This window comes from Girardinichthys multiradiatus, chromosome 23, assembly GCF_021462225.1.
Source record: "Girardinichthys multiradiatus isolate DD_20200921_A chromosome 23, DD_fGirMul_XY1, whole genome shotgun sequence".
Taxonomy (NCBI): domain Eukaryota; kingdom Metazoa; phylum Chordata; class Actinopteri; order Cyprinodontiformes; family Goodeidae; genus Girardinichthys; species Girardinichthys multiradiatus.
Genome location: NC_061815.1, coordinates 51050401 through 51069148, shown reverse-complemented (window position 1 = coordinate 51069148; position 18748 = coordinate 51050401). Strand labels below are relative to the sequence as shown.

Here is an 18748-nt window from a genome sequence, read left to right as displayed (position 1 = left end):
TGAAGCATCTGTGGGACCGTGGTGATGTGTGGAATGGTGGAAGTTCTGGTAATGATCTGGCCTGCAACATTTTGAAGAAGTTGTAGCTTGTGAATGGTCTTTTTTCCATTGTTCTAATGCCACCGCCATATTGGGCTAAGATTTATGGGACAACCGAAAGTCATTAAATAAATATTTTATTGCAGAACATTACCATCAGATTAGTTTCTAAGTGGCTTCAGGACAACACAGTCCATGTTCTGAAGTGGTCATCATAAAGTCCTGATCTCAGTCCCAGAGAACATTTGTGGGTGGAGCTGAAAAGGTGCGTGTGAGGAAGGAGGCCTACAAACGCGGCCCAGTTACACCGGTTCTGTCAGGAGGAATGGGCCAAAATTCCTGTAAACTGTTGTGATAAACTTGTTGAAGGAAACCCAGAACATTTGACCCAAATCAGACAGTTTAAAGGAGACTTTGACCAAATACTGGGGGACGTATGTAAACTTCTGAGTCTGAAGAACATTGAAAGGTTTCATATTCTGGCATTAAGTCAAAAACTATTTAGGTAATCATAACTGACCTAAGACAGGAAAGGTTTCTTCTGATTTAACGTCAGTCAGTGTTCTGTGTGTTTCTCTACAGCTGTAGGTTTGTAATTTAATGGAAACTGTAGTGAATGTTCTCTGAAAGCTTCTCTGTCCGGCCATCCTAAGGCTCATTGGGTTCTGCCAGGCAGATTTAAAAATGAGGAGGTTTTCCAAGAGAGCAGGTTGATAACCTCAAGAGAGATTACAATGATATAAAGGACCACAATGGCCTGAGTGGGTCAAACCCAAATATAATTTAACTATTTATAAATCATAAACTAAACAAGGACAAATCAGCTTTCTGAATGACATGCTGGTAGGGGGCGCTATAGTTAATAACATCCTAAACCAGCTGATCACACATAAAATCAGCTGTTCAGACGCACAAACATTTCCCCAAAACGCACCAAAAAAAAAGTACCACCAAGAACCAATGTGTTTGGTTCTGACATTTATTGACGGTCCTTCAGAGAACCCTCTCTGCCTGCTCCTTCCTGAGCAGGAAGAGAGCAGCTGCTTGTAATCAGACTGTCTTCATCGGGTCATATTGGAGGAAGACCTGCTGAATCCATGGGGCACGAAGATCCAACATCCAACCTAAAACTAAGTTCACTGCAGTCAGAAGTCTGCGGTTCTTCGCCAGTCCGTGCCACGGCCCGGGCTTTTTCTGGATCAGGCACTTTTAATCATGACATTCTTATTGTAAAAAGATTTCAATGAAGTAGAAGTTTAACAGGGTTTAAATCGCATCTTGTACATCGGGAACAAAGCTTTTTCATAAGTGGTGAGAGATCATTGTTTTGAAAATTGAAACATGTGTACCTCAAGGCTCAGTGTTTGGCCTACTTCTTTTTAGTTTGTATATGAATAATTTTCCACATTTGTGTCCTTGAGCAGGTTTCCAAATGTATGCTGATGACCCTCTTTATATGTAGCTGGTAAAAGCATTGAATTATGATCAATGGATAAATTAACAAACACGTCTCAGAAGTAAAATATGTTTGTGTCATTTTGGGTTCTTTAAAATTTGACCATGTCAAGATGTGGAAGATCATTGTGTGTGTGTGCATGGTTTCACTGTGCTGTGAGTCTCTGTGATGCCCCGTAACACACTGGTGACCCGTTCAGGGCGGGCCCCACCCCCACCCCTTGCCTGATGACTGCTGGAGATAGCCCCCCCCTGTAACCTTGCATGGATAAGTGGGTACAGACAATGGAAGGATGGCTCCTAATGAGCATTATGTTTTCGTGCTTGCATTTCAGACTTTGTAGAATATAATACACCGACATATTTTAAATATTTTAAAAACTCTTCTAGGTGCAGGTATCACACAGTAGGTGAGCCTTTAGGGGTAGAAGTTTACAGTCTTTGTTAAAACGTGTCCTCAAACAAATGAACTAATGAAATAAAAGGTTTTTCACACCTAGAATCCCTATCATACAACAGATTATCCTCCTCCGGTGGATCCTGGAGACTCACCTGTTCCTGTCCAGGTTCCGGTCCGGGTTCCTGGGCGGTGTCGGAGGAGCTCCTTGTTGGCAGCAGAAACTCCTTCCTCCACCGGTGGCAGTAGAGCTGGGAGAGGTGCCCCAGTAGATCTCGTTGGAGACCATCTCCATGCTCCCCCCTCTGGGAGAACCTGAGGATCCAGAGAGTCTGGTACCGTCCAGACTTCCTGGTCGACCTGGAGGAGAGGATAACAGTTGCCTCTCTGCAGAGGAGGAAGAGGGTGGCGTCACGTAGACACCAGTGCTGCGGTTCAGCCTTGGGGGAACAGGAGGTACTGACCCAACTGTATTGGACAGAGAAAGGCTGCGGCTGGGCCTTGTTCTGCTCACCTGGCGTGGTCTCTGGCAGTCTGCAGGTGTGGATGTAGCTTCCGAGATTTGTGCACTGCCAGGCGAGGCCTCGGTGGTCAGACCCTCCAGCACAGTGAAGCATATGGACTCCTGGGACAGCCTCCTGGGCAGTGGTCCTGCAGGGTCCAGTGTGGGATTGAACTGAACGGGTGCCGTCCTGCGGCGGTTAAAGACAGTTCTGGGTTTAGGAACTGGTTTCATAGCTGGTCTGTTTCCGTCTAAGTTCATCAACCTGCTTTCAAGGTTGAAAGTGCTTCCTGGTCCAGCTGAATGCTGGAGTGATCTGGCATTGCTTCCTCCTTCTGAGAGATCGCATAGGAGATCTGCTCCCTGATTGGCTCTTTTAGCCTCTCTCCTCTGAATGTGGTTGACCAATCGCAAGATTCTCTTCCTGTGTCCTGTGGCGGTTACACCTAAACTGACCAGGGCATCATGGTCCAGGTGGGACAAGTCTCTGGCTAATAGAAGGCCGGCTTGGTGGAAGGTGTCCAGGTACCTGCAGAGAGTTGACACTGAAGCATCTGAAGGTCACATGACTAACTACATGATATCGGCTGCAGACCTCACCTCTGCAAATGGATAGCAGCCAGAAATGTCTCAACCGCTGTGCTTCCATCCAGTGAGGCCATGATGACCAACATGGAGTCTGGTTCGGGCTTCATATCCTCCACCTGAAGGAAGATGTGCGGCCATTACGGACCTAAAGCCGGGCCTGACGGCAGCAATTCATCTGCAGGAGACAGAGATTAAATGCACCATTACCTGAGAGACCAGAATCAACAACATCAGGTTTTGTATCACTGCAGACACATCATTGTCTCCAAGTGGACTCTGATGGTTCTGTTGGACCATTTTGTTTGCTGAATGTTGGACCATTTGCACGTTGCTGGATGCCACCCGGCCTTCTGGGATCATCGGCCATTTTATATCACAGGACAGTCCGCTACTACAAATCCCAGCGGGTACCGCGCCTGATAGGATGGGGGCGTCGCAGCTCTGATGCCACAGTCAACTATATAACAGAGTATGAGACGGCCCACCATTACTTTTTCAGTTGGGACCGAGACGCGGTTACCGGCATCTGAAGAGCATCATTCTGGAGAAGAAATCCCACGTGGACTTTCATTCATTCTTCTCGTTGGCCAACGAGAAAACTAAGCAAATTAAGCTTACAGGAATAAGAAGGCTTGTAAGTTTTCAACTTTACCGATCGACGACATGGATTTAACACGTAACCAAAAAGGAGACGGAATCACCACCCTTGTTTTTGTTCCAGTCGACTGTTGACGGTCCACGATACTGCTTTTCTGCCAACGAAGCCAGAAGTAAAACGGACCATTCTACTCTGAGTTATCCACGGACGCGTGGAAACTCTTCCCCCCTCTTTTCTCTGCCTCTCTGCCCCAAGGAAGACTTCAACAAGTAAAGTCCGTTCGTTCCTTTTATTTCTTTATTAGGAAGAGCCTGGGCAGGATAGAGTAAGATCTTTGGGCGATTAAGAATCGCCACTTATAGTCTAATGTATTCTAAATTGTATGTGCATGCCTTACGTTATTGAAACTTGATTGCTGTTGATTTCTGAGGCCGCCGAGTCTCGCAAGTTGTGTTTTTACTCTGCAAACACCTGAGCCCAGGTGCACTGTGGAACTGAACTGCTATAATAAACCTTATGGTGAAAATCAACCATTTTCTTTGTCTTCAACTTCATGTTTTATTAGTTGCCGCCAAAAGTTTTACAACCCTTTGTGTGCTTGGACATCCCCGGGGGTGGGGGATGTTTTATGACTTACAGTAACTAAGCTACACTTTGGAAGTGGCCTCCCCGAGCTTCGTTCAACCATACTCCTTTTGTATCTTGCCATAAATGCCATAACTGCTGGTTTGATCTCATACACAATTGATGCTGTTTTATTTTGTTTAGTTGGATATTTTACCCTTCTGTTCTAAGGAGATTCTGCTGCTACTAGTTGACTTACATATGACTTTACATTTCTTTTAACCACTTTTTAAAATGGGAAAGATAAGAGAACATCCCATCATGTAAAGCATATGTGATTTGATCTTCATGAGTCAGGAAATGGTTCCAATAAAAAACTTCTGATTTAAACAGGTTAGTCTACGGTCACATCAAAAATCAACTGGATCTGAGACAAACAAGACTGGACCAGAACCAAGGTTTATCTTCTACCACACACCAAGAGGAGGAAGGTAAAGGAGGTAAAACCTGTCCAAAGTTCACTGTTAAACACCTGTAGCACCAGACTATGTATACAGACATTATATACGTAGACGCCTCATTACGTGCTGGAGGGCATCCTGCGTTGCAGCCATATTGGATGGGTCTCTCCTCGGTCTAGGCTAGCATAAGAGCCACAGGAGTAAACACAGAGTGAACAGCTATGGCCCTATTGGTGCAGCTTATGGGTGCGATAACCAGCGCAGTATTGAAAGTAGACCACGTGAGATTACTTTCACAAGCACGACTAAACAATACATTTGGTTATTTGAACATTTATAAAATGATGCTAACAGCAGGAACTGGTACTCTCTCTCATTAGCTCTTGCTGTTTTTTTGTTTTTTTTTTTTACATTTTGAAGGTTTCCTGGTAACTCAGACTTAAGGAGGCAATGGGAAGTTGCCATTAGTAGGGAGGAGTTTGTTGCTACAGAGTCATCAAAGCTCTGTAGTGAACATTTGCTGGAGGTTTCTTCCTGTTAAAAGGGAGTTTTTCCTCTCCACTGTCGCTACATGCATGCTCAGTATGAGGGATTGCTGCAAAGTCAACACCAGTGACTGTCCACTGTCTCTACATGCTCATCCAGGAGGAGTGAATGCTGCAAGTCACTGACTGGATGCAATCTGCTGGGTTTCCTTAGATAGAAAAACTTTTTATCCAATTTGAATAAATAACTGAATCTGACTGAACTGTTCAATTGTTACGATTAATTGGAATGTATGAACCTGACTGTTGTGAAGAACCTTGAGACAACATGTGTTGTAAATTGGTGCTATATAAATAAACTGAATTGAATTGAATTGAATTTGAAGCCAGAGGACTTTTGACAGGACGGGTCAGACTGCCAGGCTTAGAGATGTGGAGACCCTATCTGTCTTCAACTTACCATCTTATCTCCAAGGAGTAGGTGTTTTTATTTTGATGTACATGCTAACAGAGATGTCTGCGATTAATGTGTAAAACATAGGTTAATATCACACTAAACCTGTTTCTAGCATTAGTTCTTTATGCATGTTTAGGAATTAGTGATGTATTGTGTATTAAATGCACTGTTGGATACTAAAACTGTTTCAAGTTGTTTTTAATTAAGATGTTTTGAAGCAGCGTGTCTCTCATATCTTAGCCTGTAGCAACAAGGAACATTAAAACTTGAAGGAAAGCTGAAGAGAGCCTACCAGTGGACCTTTCTCAGCATTTCCCTGAAAGTGAACCTCAGCCCAATAATGTGAGGATTTGTATTTGATATGTCCCATACAGCTGTGAGCTTTCTGCAACTCTTTTCAGACATACTAACACATACATTTTTATATGTAAACAAATAAAGAAATACACACCCCCTTACACTAATACTCATACATACACACACAGCCTTTCTCTCTTTTTCATACTCAGTATACTCAGTCATTTTCTATACCGCTTCTTCCATAGTGGGTCATGGGGAAGCTGGCGTCTATCTCCAGGAGTCTACGGCCGGGAGGCGGGTACACCCTGGACAGGTCGCCAGTTCATCGCAGGGCCATACTCACAGTGCTTGCAGATATTACAGGTATGAAATGGCGTATGCATGCCTGCACATATGCAGTGCTGTGCACAAAACAACTGTGAGTGATATAATATAAACATCACGGAAAACATGTTCATCCTTCTTTCCATTTGGACCACTCCCATGCATTACCCAGTTCACTCACTTGTCTAAAGTCCAGGCTCAGTGAAGCTTTGGGTAGAGTGGAGAGGCCTGAGAATGGAGAGCAAAGAAGACCGGAAAGAGTCTTTTGGAGGATCTGAAAAGAAAGAACCTTTATAAATGAGGAGCTGAAAGAAAGGCTTGACTTCAGATCTTTTCAAAGCGTGGCCAAGAAAACAGAGAGTTTGCCCTCACAATGCACCTTCATGGTCCCAAAGCCTACAGTTACCTGAGGGATTCTCTGCATCTTTCTCTCCCACATCCACACACATTGCAAAGGTGTAGTACATGTTTTTTGATTGCACTTTTTAAACATACTGGTTAAAATACTTAAAACACTTCATCCCTATATACTATGTTGTGCAACAAACAGAACTGATGAACAGCTTTTGAGCTGATTGTGCTGATTTTACTATTTTTTTAAAGTCTTTGAAAAATGGAAGAGTGAGAAAAAAAAAAACTAAAGAAAGAAAAAGTGCGCAAAATTAAAGCATTTAAATAGCTATTTTATCTTGTAAAGGTGGATGCAATCAGTAAATGCCATGCCTGAGCTCAGCACAATGATGATGGACATGTTGCAGAGAAGACGTGAAGAAGACCCTGCTAAATACGGCTCTGTAGCCCTCATGTTGAATGCCATGGCCATCAAAAACTTGTCCACTACAATCCTTGTAACCAAAGAATGTCTGGATATGTGGATATGGGGGGTGGCATGGATGGGACTGTTGTTTTTTATGGCGGTTGGCCTACAGGGTCATTGGAAAGCTCCAGTTGCCTATTACCTCACAAGTCTCTGTCACCACACACACAGAAGGTCCTGGTTGTCCATGCTCTGGAGGAATTGCATGCATGTGGCATAAAAGTGGTCCGCATGACATTGGATGGGCATGCCTCCAACGTCAACATGTGCAACCAGCTTGGGTGTCAGCTAAAGGGAAACCCTTATGAGCCGTTGAAAACCTTTGAACACCCATTGACTGCTGACAAGGTGTTTTTATTGATGAATGCTTGTCACATGTTCAAACTGGCGTGCAACATGTTGCAGGCTTACAGCCCATAACCAGCGCCACTGGAGAAATCAGCTGGTCATACATAGTTGATCTGAACAACATCCAAAAGAAAAAAGATGGACTGCATGTAGCCAGCAAGATAACAAACATGCCTGTCCACTTTGATGGCCAGAAGATGAAGGTACTTTGTAGCGGTGGCACTGCGCAGGGATCTTAGTTATCCACAGTTTAAAAACTGAAGCAGCAGCTGAATTCAATGAGGTAATGCAACATGCAAACATTATTATACAATACTGCATACTCTGCAGGAGACCCAACTCTATTTATACTGACCTGTAGAGAGGAATCCAAGCAGAGCTGTGTACTTAAATGCTTACTCGTATATAAGGAAATTAGATAGTCATTTGATCTCCCTGATACAAAACCAGTGTTGTGGTAATACATCAGCTAACGAAGCCTTATGCTTTTTTAGATGATCGACAAGCTGTTTGACGTCCTGAACAGCTGCAATCCAAAGGGTTCAAAGCTCCCCTGGGTGCTTTGATTTGGACAGGAAAAGTAGAGCTGTTGTTGAGAGGCAGGGAATACTTGCTCAGTTTGGTGACGAAAGATGGCACCCCTTCCACCAAACCAAAAGGTATTTTAAAATAGTGACTGATTTCCATAAAAGGTGACAGCATCCCAAGATGCTCTGTTTTGGATCTTTTTGTTGTCTGCAGTTTTGTTTCAGTTGACTCTTCTGTTCAGTATTTTTCAGGTCATGTCAAATGGCATGTATGACATGTTCTAGTTTTCATATAACTCATAGTTGCTTAAGTGTCCTGCACTTATTTCGCCATGATCATAGTGATGAAACGGTTTCTTTTGAAGCTATCTGTCAGTTATCGGCTTTGTCATCAACATTGTTGAGGATGACCCCTGACCTGCTCCAAGTTCAGCGTTATAGAAAAAGGCTTTCCTGTCCCACCATGACGAACATAAACTCTACTGGGACTTACCTGGACCTGAGAGCTCTGGTCAGGTCAGTCTCCAGGTGGGTCTGCTGTGCAGCTGAAGATGATGACAAGCATCACACTACTAAGTACGGTGGAGGATCGGTTATGCTGTGGGTCTATTTCTCTCCGAAAGGACTTGAAAACGTATTAGAGTTTAAGAGGAGGCCGAATGCTGTGCTGTCCAACACCATGTCAACAGCAGGGGGCGGTATGTTTAATTTTACTTTAAAACGATCATTTAATGTTGGGCTGACTTCCTTCTGAAAAATTATTCTCCAATAAAAGTTTGTATTTTTCTGAGATTATCTGCTGCAATAAAGATGAATGTAGTGTAAGCCTTCGGGGGGCGCTGTGTGTGAATACTGGTGTTGTGGAGCAGCTGTCCTCAATGTTTAATGGATGTTCATCTTCTGGACAAACAGAACATGTTTTATCTCAGATCTCTGCTGATGTCTGACTGTCTCACAGCCAAGGCTCATGATGAACCGTCATCATCATCATCTGCAGTGGAGCTCAGAGTTATAGAGCCTTACAAAACTATTCACACTGATTTTGTCCCATTCCAAACACAAACATCTGCGTATTTTATTGGGATTTCATGGCACAGACCATCCTAAATCAGAACTCTGTAGAACCTCCCGTGGCTGCAGGTCCAGCTGCAGGTCTTCTGGGGTTTGTCTCTACTAGCTTACCAGCAACATCCACAAACGAAAAGCACTTCCCATTCTTCTTTGTAAACCATCTATAGCTCAGTCAGGTTGGTTGGACAACATCTGGGAACATCAGTTTTCAAAACTCTCCACCAATTCTCAGAGTCATTTAGGACTGGACTTTGACTAGGCCATTCCAACACATGAATATCCTTTGATGTAAACCATCAGTTGTAGCCCTGGCTGTATGTCTGGGGTGGTTGTTCTGCTGGAAGGTGAACCTCCACCCCAGTCTCAACTCTTCTACAGCGTCTGACAGGTTTTCTTCTGGATTTAGTTCCATCCATCTTCTTATCAATTCTGAGCAGCTTCATACAGCGTGATGCTGCCGCCACAATGTTTTAGTCTAGGTGGACGTCCATGCCTTGGTATATCTGGAGATGGTCCACCATCTCTCCATGTTCAGATTATGGATTGAACCGTTGCTCAAAGCTTAGAATATTACTGTAGGACCTAATTCTGTTTTAAATGTCTCCACAATGTTCTCCCTGACCTGTCTAGCTTTGTTCCTTGGTCTCCATGATGCTGTTTGTTTTCTAATGTTCTCTGCAGAACCTCTGAGACCAGAAACAAACATCTGCAGTCAGACTCAGATGATCTCTGAAGGAAGGTGTATATCAGAGTAAAGAGGGCTAAATACAAAGGCATGCCACACTTTTTGGATTTTCATCATTTTCCTTCCACTTCCCAGTTCTGCAATACTTTGTTTTGGTCTGTCACATCAAACCTGTTGAAGTTTGGGGTAGGAGCAGGAAGTCTTTTTAATGAAGTGTTCAATTTTACACAAAAATGTAAACTTTGTGCTTCTTCAATTGATCTGGATGCTTCTTCTCCAGCTGCGATCCTGAAAATATCCACAAGCAGGAACAAATTCAACAGTTCATCTGAATAATTGAGCTCTTAGTGGATGTTAAAGTTCAGGAGAACCAGAATTACAGGAGCTTGGTCCAGTGGTTAACGGTACCTATGAGTCATATTAGTCATCCACACCCCCTCCATGCCCCTCCAAAACAGAACCACAGAGCAAGAACAGAACATGACGCAAGCAGATGCAGCCACAGACTGACCTTTGACCTCTATAGAGTTGAAACCGGATCTGAGCGCTTGCATTTAGTAGGCTGATCCGTAAGTATTGTCTGCAGGTTCAGCCTGTGGCACCTTGAGCCCCCCTCCACATCCAGAACCTCAGAGAGGTTCCAAACAGGAAGTCAGATGACCTCAGTCTTCAGCAGGGCATTCCACCTCTGTCCATCCAGTTCGTCATCAGAACCACCAGACCAGGAAATGACCCCCACACACACCAGACACAGAGATGCAGTTTTTCCTTCGTAAGCTCCCCACCCTTCAGCTCCGCTGTGGCACTCCCTGCATCCTGTAGGCCTCTGTGTGTGTGTGTATGAGGTTATAAAGGTCCGGTTGTTTCAGTTCAGTGGACTGTTACATCGGCAGGATTGATGGGCTCAGCAGGAAGAAGCATGATGAGATGATGACGCTTCAGTTAACCAGTGATGAGAAGGTCTGTTAGACCAGAGCAGGTTGGTTTAGACTGTCAAAAAGAGGAGCGGGGTTCTTCATAATATCACAGTGGCTGTGGATTTTTACTGGGACATCACCCACTCTGGGCTCAACATTGCACTGACTTGGAAACAGTTTGTGCATTTCCAAGAGTTCATGGCAACATTGTTACTGCCTATGTATGTATGTGAGATAATGTGCAGCCCTTACTCAGAAAATAACCGCTCGGTCCATCAAAAATATCTAATGACTGCGTGGGAACACCATGAGTTTTCCTGTTCTCCACTAGCAGATGTTCTCTGTTGCCAGAGCTTATGTCACATATCCTTCCTTCATAAGATTAATTCTCTCATATGAGTCTGACCTGCATATGATGCCTCCATCCCTCAGAAACAGCTCCTGGTCCTAACTCTTACAGCTTCCCCTGCATCAGAGCCTGCTGCTCGCTCCTGTCCTTCCTGGGTCTTATTTCAGAAGATGGAACGATGGAAACTTCACAGCAAAAAACAGAAGAACTCTGAGCCGAGACGCTCTAAAACAGCAGGAGAGGAGGTACAGAATGGAAGCGAGAAGACGTCTGGAACAATGAGAACAAAAATATCCGCATTCAGAGGTTGGCAGAGTCCAGCGGGAAGACAAAGGCTGAGGAGGAAATGAGTCACAGCAGCTTCCTCTGCTCGACCTTTTTCCTCCTTTGGACTGCAGCTGCTGCACAATAAATGACTCCTGTTCTGATTCTAGATCATCCAGAACCCAGAAAGAGCTGCAGTGTTCTCTGCAGGTTCCACAGGAACACAGGTGCACAAAGGCAGCAGGTCTGGCAGCATATAGAGCATTCTAGGGATGGGATTTACCCCCCACAGGCCCAACAAGATGAGCTGCAGAGTTTCCAGTAGCTCATTTAGAATTAACTGCTTCCCCTGACTCTTAGTGGAGCACAACATCTGACCCATCTGGACCCGCAGAACCAGAGGAGGATCCCTCAGAGCCACAGAGGACAGGAAGTGTGTTCTAAAATAGGAGCAGAGGAAGTCTGCTGCAGCTTTACTCCTTGTTAGTCAGAGATGCTCACAGGACGAGCTGAGTCAAACACTTCTTCAGTCTCAGCAGAAAAACTGGACTTTTCCTCTGAGTATCTGATTTAGTCCATCCTGCGGGTCTGAACCAAGAGCAGAGAGTGACAGGTCAGCAGGAACGTTCAAGAACCGAGGCAGGAAGTCAGTGAGAGCAGCAGATAAAGAGTGAGGCGAGGAAATGCAGCAGGAGGATGCGGCACTCCCATCTGACTTCCAGTTTCACCACACAGCTGGGAGAAGAATTACTGGGAGGGATCGGATCAGGAATGAGCTACGGACTGAGGGCTGGTCTGAGGGCCTAAAATATACACTGAGAGTCCGAAATACAGGCTAAGGGCCAAACTTAGCACCAAGGGCCTAAAATAAAGACTGAGCACCTGACATACAGACTAAGTGCCCAAATACGCACTAAGGGCCTCAACCACAAAGGCACTAAACTAGTTAGTTAGTTATTTGGTTAAAATGTAGCAGGAAGAAGTTATTCAATAAGACTTAAACAACAGATAAGTTGGAGAACAGAGGAGAACACCAGAACTGCAGCCTCCGCTCTAATTCATCCCAAAGGTGTTCAAGAAGGTTGAGGTCAGGACTCTGTGAAGACCAGTCAGGGTTCTCCACACCTGCAGCCACAGAAGTGGTTGGAACTCCAGACCTCATTCGTTTGGTGCTGGGACCAATACTTGTGGCTTTAAGGTGTATCTATATATCCATATATACACATTCATACATATATAATAAAAAGTAACACCAGGGAAAGTTTAGGAGCGATAATAATATTTTCATACATACACAACTGGTCAAATGTTCTAGATACACTTTCTCACCTTCTGCATCTCTTTATTTTCAAGACCATTTAAATTGTAGATTCTCAACAAAGGCAGCAAAGCTGTGAATGAACACATGGTATTATTTCATAAACAAAAAGTGTAAAATAACTTTAAACATTTTTAAATTTTAGATTCTTCCCTTTGCTCTGATCACTGCTTCGCTCTCTTGTTATTCTCTCCAGGAGCTTCATGAGGTGCTCACCTGGAGTGGTTTCTAAAGAGTCTTGAAAGAACTTCCCAGACATTTATTGAGAGACGGCCAGAGGTTAATATTTCGGTCATCACAGCTAAGGGCGGCTACTTTAAGGGGACCTAGCATGCTTTTAAATTCTTCCTTTCCACCTTAAATCATCCAGCTGTGGTCTATACAAGGTGGAACCTCAGCGCTTTGGTCTGAACTCCTTGTTCTTCTAGCTCCTCAGACTCCTCTTCTAATTGTTCTGAGGAGCATCTGAGAGCAACTCGTATTGGTGGCGTCTCTTTAAATGCTGCTGGGGAACTTCACACCACCTCCTTCAGGTCAAAGACGGCTGCACTTTAACCCATTCAGCCCCATTTTGTGTAGTTTTATAGCAGAGATATAATTCTCCAGCAGCACAGAAGCAAGGCAAAAACCCCAAAAACAATAAAACCTGTTAATGTAATAATAATATTAGAACCTGCAGTCTGGTTCTGTCTTCCAGGAGCTAGAAGCAGCTCTAACATCAGCAGAAGACCCGATGCTGCTGCTATCAGAACCATGGCCAGGACGTCACATCAACACAATAAATTCATGACTAAATTAAAGTTTGTTGTCATTTTAGCGATATTTGCAGCTTCCTGCTTGTCGTTCCCATAGACCGAAGGAACTGACCCTTAATCAGATGAAGTCTTTCAGCAAATCCTTCTTGATGCTGGAGGAGGTTGATGAAGAACTTGTCCTTGAAGAGCTTCATGTAGACCAAGAGGAATTTCTCCACTGATGTGGGAACATTTCCATGAAAGTAAAATTTAATCGGGCACTTTGAAGAGGTTCTGGTGCTTGGGGAGGATGTCATTAATTGTGTGTTAATACACCCAACAACCAACATCAGTCACATTGGAAATCCCTCCAATGTTTCTGAACTAAAAGAATTCAGCAAAGAAGACTGGGTCCAAATTCCTCCACAGTGATGTTTAAGACTGAGTACCAGGTATCAGAAAGTGGTACTGATGGCAGTTGTAACCAGTTCAAAAGTTTAGGGGGTAAATACTTTTTAATTTAGGATCAGGTTGGTTTGAACAGATTGATTCACCCATTTGAAAAGTGCTTTATGTTTCTGTTTGTGCATTTGGGGGACGAAGACACAAGGATGTGTTTATTCAGGTTATTATGAGAAGAAATCATCAGAAACTGAATTTGAATTGCTTTGACTGAATCTGTATTTGCGTAATTGGAATTTAAATGCATGGGTTTTAAAATGAATTTCACTAAACTGAAACTGAATTTGTTTGCTTTGAAAATTGCTTTGCTTTGTATAAAAAATTCAGTTTGATTATTTTCACTTTCAGGTATATAATTCAATATCAGTTCCAGAATTCAGTTATTTGTGTCATACATCCGGGTCCTTGAAGCCACAGATTAATCACACACAGAGTTACTGATCCATTCACTATTGCTGAGTCCAAATTCAGGGGCTGCATCCTTTCAAGGTCGCATCTGTAGGCCGATTACGTCATGGTGAGGCGACGAAGGCTCCTTCAAATGCGTCCTTTCCCCCAGATTTGAAGGACGGGTCCAGTCAGGTGGGTCTGGTGTATCTTCTTCTTCTTCTTCTTGTATTATTTTTGGCAGTTGGCAAATAACGTTATGATGTGCATTACCGCCACCTACTGGTATGGAGTGTGGTTCTTCATGGTTTTAAATCTTATTTACTATTACAACAATCAAATTCTATTTATTAATTTAGTGCTTTTGAAAAATCTAATTATAATTTGAATATGTTTGCTACCTAAACTTCTTTGCAAAGTATCTCTCAAAATAAAATTTTCTTTAATACCTACAAATTCTCTCCTTAAAATTGTTATTTCTTGTTCATATTTCTGACACTTCAATATTACATGTTCTATTGTTTCCTCCTCTCCTCAATAATCACATTTTCCTGTATTATGTTTATTTATCTTGAACAATGTAGAATTAAGTCCTTTATGTCCTAGTCTTAATCTTGTAATTAATCTTTCCTCTTTTCTACTCCTTCTTCCTGTTCTTACTTCTCCTACTATCTTGTTGATTCTGTAAAACCATCTTCCTTTCTTTTCTTCATCCCACCTTTTTTGCCACTCTTTCCTGATTCTCTGTTTAATTATATTTCTTGCCTCTGACCTACTAATATTTATTATAAAGCTAATGCTGTTTTTGTTGCCTTCTTTGCTATCCTGTCCGCCTTCTCATTCCCTCCAACTCCTACATGTGCTGGTACCCATAAAAACACTAATATTAATCCCATTCTTTGTATTCTAAATAAAGTAAGTTTTATTTCCAACAAAATGTCTGGTCTACCCTCTGAATGATTATGTTTTAAACTTAATAATGCTGAACTTGAATCTGAACAAACGATTGTTTTTAATGGTTTTATATCCTCCACCCACTGCACTGCTAACAATATGACTAATAATTCTCCTGAATATACTGATAATCCATCTGTAATTCTCCTTCCTACTTTTATTTTAAATTATGGTATTATAAAAGCTACTCCTATTTTTTCATCTGTTTTTGATGCGTCTGTGTAAATCTGGACATAATGATAGTAATTGTTTATATATTCTTGTATTATATTTGAATCTAATCTACATTTTGGATCCTTTTTCTTTTCCATCAATGCCATATCCACCACTGCTTCTGGTAACAGCCACGGTGGCACTACTGGCAAAGGCAACATTAAACTTATTTCTTTTTCATATATTTGAAATTTTTCTGCTATATTATTGATAATCCAACCAAAACTCTTGTTTTTTTTCTTTTTCCCAGCATAGTTTTAAAATATCACGTGTGGGATGATCCGGATTATTGCTTTGTAAGTTTATCCAGTAATTTATTGCTAACTGTTTCCTTCTTAGATCTAATGGCATCTCTCTCATCTCTACCTGAAGTTCTGCTGTTGGACTGGTTCTGATTGCTCCTGTACTAATTCTTAAAGCTTGATGTTGTATATTGTCTAATTTTATAAGATGAGTGTTTGCTGCTGATCCATAAATTATACTTCCATAATCAATATTTGATCTAATTAATCCTGTATAAATTCTTTTTAATGATGTTCGATCTGCTCCCCAATCAATACCAGCCATACATCTCATAATGTTTAATATTTTTTTGCATTTATCTATGATTTTTTCTATATGTACTTTCCATATAATTTTTTCATCAAACCATATACCTAAAAATGTAATATTTTTTACTTGTTCTAAAACTTGATTGTATAATTTTAGTTTGATATTTTCTCTTTTCCTTTTCTGTGTAAACACCATTAGTTTTGTTTTTTCCACTGAGAATTTAAATCCCCATTGATTTGCCCATTGTTCTATTCTAATAATCTCATCCTGTATTTTCTTTTCAATAAGTTTGATATTATGACCCCTTTTCCATATATCTCCATCATCTGCAAATAGTGAACAACCGACTTCCTTACCAATATTTTTAAATACATCATTTATCATTACAGAAAACAATAAAGGACTTATAATACTTCCTTGAGGAGTACCATTATCTATTATATATTTATCTGACAATTCTTGACCAATTCTTACTTGTATTTTTCTATTTGATAAAAAATCTTTAATCCAGTTAAACATTTTTCCAGTAATACCCATTTTATTTAATTTAATTAATAATCCTTCAACCCACATCATGTCATAAGCTTTTTCTATATCATAAAATACAGCTACTACATTTTCTTTGTTTATTTGTGCTCTCCTAATTTCATATTCTAAACATAATGCAGAGTCATTTGTGCTTCTCCCTTTTCCAAACTCATTTTGATTTCTAGATATATATCCATTAATATTTAAATAATATGTTAATCTATTATTAATCATTTTTTCCATTATTTTACAAATATTTGATGTTAATGCGATCGGTCTATAATTTTCTGGTTTTGTGTTATCTTTTCCTAGTTTAACTATTGGAATAATTATTGCTTCCTTCCAGCTCTGTGGCAGCTCTCCCTCCTCCCAGACTTTATTGTATAATTATAATATTTTATCATTAAGATGTTCTATCATCGTATAGTAAATTTGATCTTTTCCAGGTGATGTATTTTTTGTTTTCCTGGTTACAAAGTTCAATACTCCTTTTGTAAATGGTTCATTTATTAATTTATTTGTATCTACATTATTTTGCATTAATTCTTTATATTTCATCTTTGTGATTTCCTTACCTTTCTTCCCCTCTTCACTAATATTACTTGAACTATGAATTTTACTAAACGTTTTAGCTAATATTTCTGCTTTTTCTTTATCTTGCGTTATAGTTATATTATCTATTTTTAATATAAGATATCCATATTCTTTTCTAATACCTTTCATTCTTTTAATCGTTTTCCAAATTTGGTAAATATTTGTTTCTCTCCCTACGGTATTACAAAAGTTTCTCCAATATTCTCTTTTTGTATGTTTAATAATCTTTCTTACCTTTGCCTGCTTTCTTTTGTACTCAATTAGGTTCTGATAAATTGGGTTACTTTTTAACATTTTAAATGCTTTATTTCTTAATTTTATTACTTCATTACAATCTTTTGTCCACCATGGCACCATTTTTTTATCGTTCTTTCTTCCTCCTTTTTTATTGATTCTTCTGCAGCTTGAGATATTTATATTGAAACTATTTATATCAATTGACTCATCTATTTCTTCCAATTTCTTTTGACTTAAATATTTAAATTTTTCCCAATCAGCCTTATTAAAGTTCCATCTTTTATATAATCCTGTATTCCTGTTATTTATTAATATTCCTGTTATGATTTTAATGGGGTAATGATCACTACCTACTGTTGTATCTTTGTCAATGTCCCACTCACAGTTATTAGCTAAACAATTTGATACTATTGTTAAATCAATCACAGATTCTGTACCTGTTTTTACATTAATTCTTGTTCCTCTTCCATCATTTATACATACCAAGTTTTTTATTTCCATTATTTCTTCAATAACTTGTCCATTTTTATCATTACATTTTCCCCATAATGTGCTGTTAGCATTAAAATCTCCACACCAGATTACTTTTCCTTCTAAGTATCCCATTAATTCATCCATCAACTCAAATGATAATATTTTACATGGATTATAAAAATTTATTATCTTACATTTTTCTTTTTTATTGTAAATTTCAACTACTATCTATTCTAAATTTTTACCTTTTCCTAATATCTGATATTGTATCCCTTCTTTTATAAATATTCCACATCCTCCTCGTCTATCCCTTCTGATACTATTATACCTTTAACTACAACATCTAGGTTTGGTTTTAACCACGTCTCCTGTATACATATAATTTCTGGTTTTTCTTCTATTCCATCTATATACCCTTTAAATTCCTGTCCATTAGCTATAAAGCTTCTTTCATTCCACTGTAATATTATCATATATTTCTATCAGCTGGGGTTCCTCCTTGCCTTCCATCTGTTTCCAACATTTTATTAATATTTTCCAAGATCCTTCTTTAAATCCTAAGAACTTTTCTGCTCCTCTGACTATTATTTTAATCTTTTCTGTTTTGTGTTTAGCCTGTTCAGTGCAGTTAATGACATAAGCTATGAATAATATCAGTATTTCCAGACATTGTAACATTTTCCTCTGATTCTACTTTTCTTTGTTGATAATCTGGAATCCTAATTTGACCTTCATCCCTTGATTTTTCATTCTGTACATTTTTAACTGCTTCAGCATAACTTATGTTTTTAGTTATTTTAATTTGTTGAATTTCTTTTGCTTTCTTCCTTACCTCACATCCCCCGAATGTAACTCTATGTTTCCCTCCACAATTGCAACATTTTTCCTGCACTTCTTCCCCACAATCTTCAATTCTGTGATCTTCTCCACACTTTGGACATCTTTGTTAACCTTTTCATACAGCTGCTATATGACCATATCTCTGACATTTATAACATCTTAGTGGTGGAGGAATGAAAGGCCTCACAGAAAAACTCAGATATCCTATTTTAACATTTTGTGGCAACACCTTTTCTTCAAAGTCTATTAAAATTAACAGGCTTTCTACTCTTTCTCCATTTACATTTTTTGTCAGTCTTTTGAGATT

The 18748-nt window shown here is 40.3% G+C and overlaps 1 protein-coding gene across 5 annotated transcripts in view; it reads right to left on the bottom strand.

The window, feature by feature from the left end:
- arap3 (ArfGAP with RhoGAP domain, ankyrin repeat and PH domain 3) overlaps positions 1 to 18748 on the bottom strand; it is a 45183-nt gene that overhangs the window by 22141 nt on the left and 4294 nt on the right. For 3 of the 5 annotated variants that reach the window (XM_047354291.1, XM_047354288.1, XM_047354292.1), the window contains exons 2-3: positions 2994 to 3156; positions 2047 to 2922 (exon numbers count right to left, since the gene is read on the bottom strand). In XM_047354291.1, coding sequence (XP_047210247.1) covers positions 2047 to 2922; positions 2994 to 3088 — 971 coding nt within the window. In that variant the 5' untranslated portion in view covers positions 3089 to 3156. Of the gene's footprint in view, positions 1 to 2046; positions 2923 to 2993; positions 3157 to 6351; positions 6445 to 10941; positions 11119 to 18748 lie in introns of those variants that run through there. The other 2 variants (XM_047354289.1, XM_047354290.1) reach the window with 2 other exon arrangements.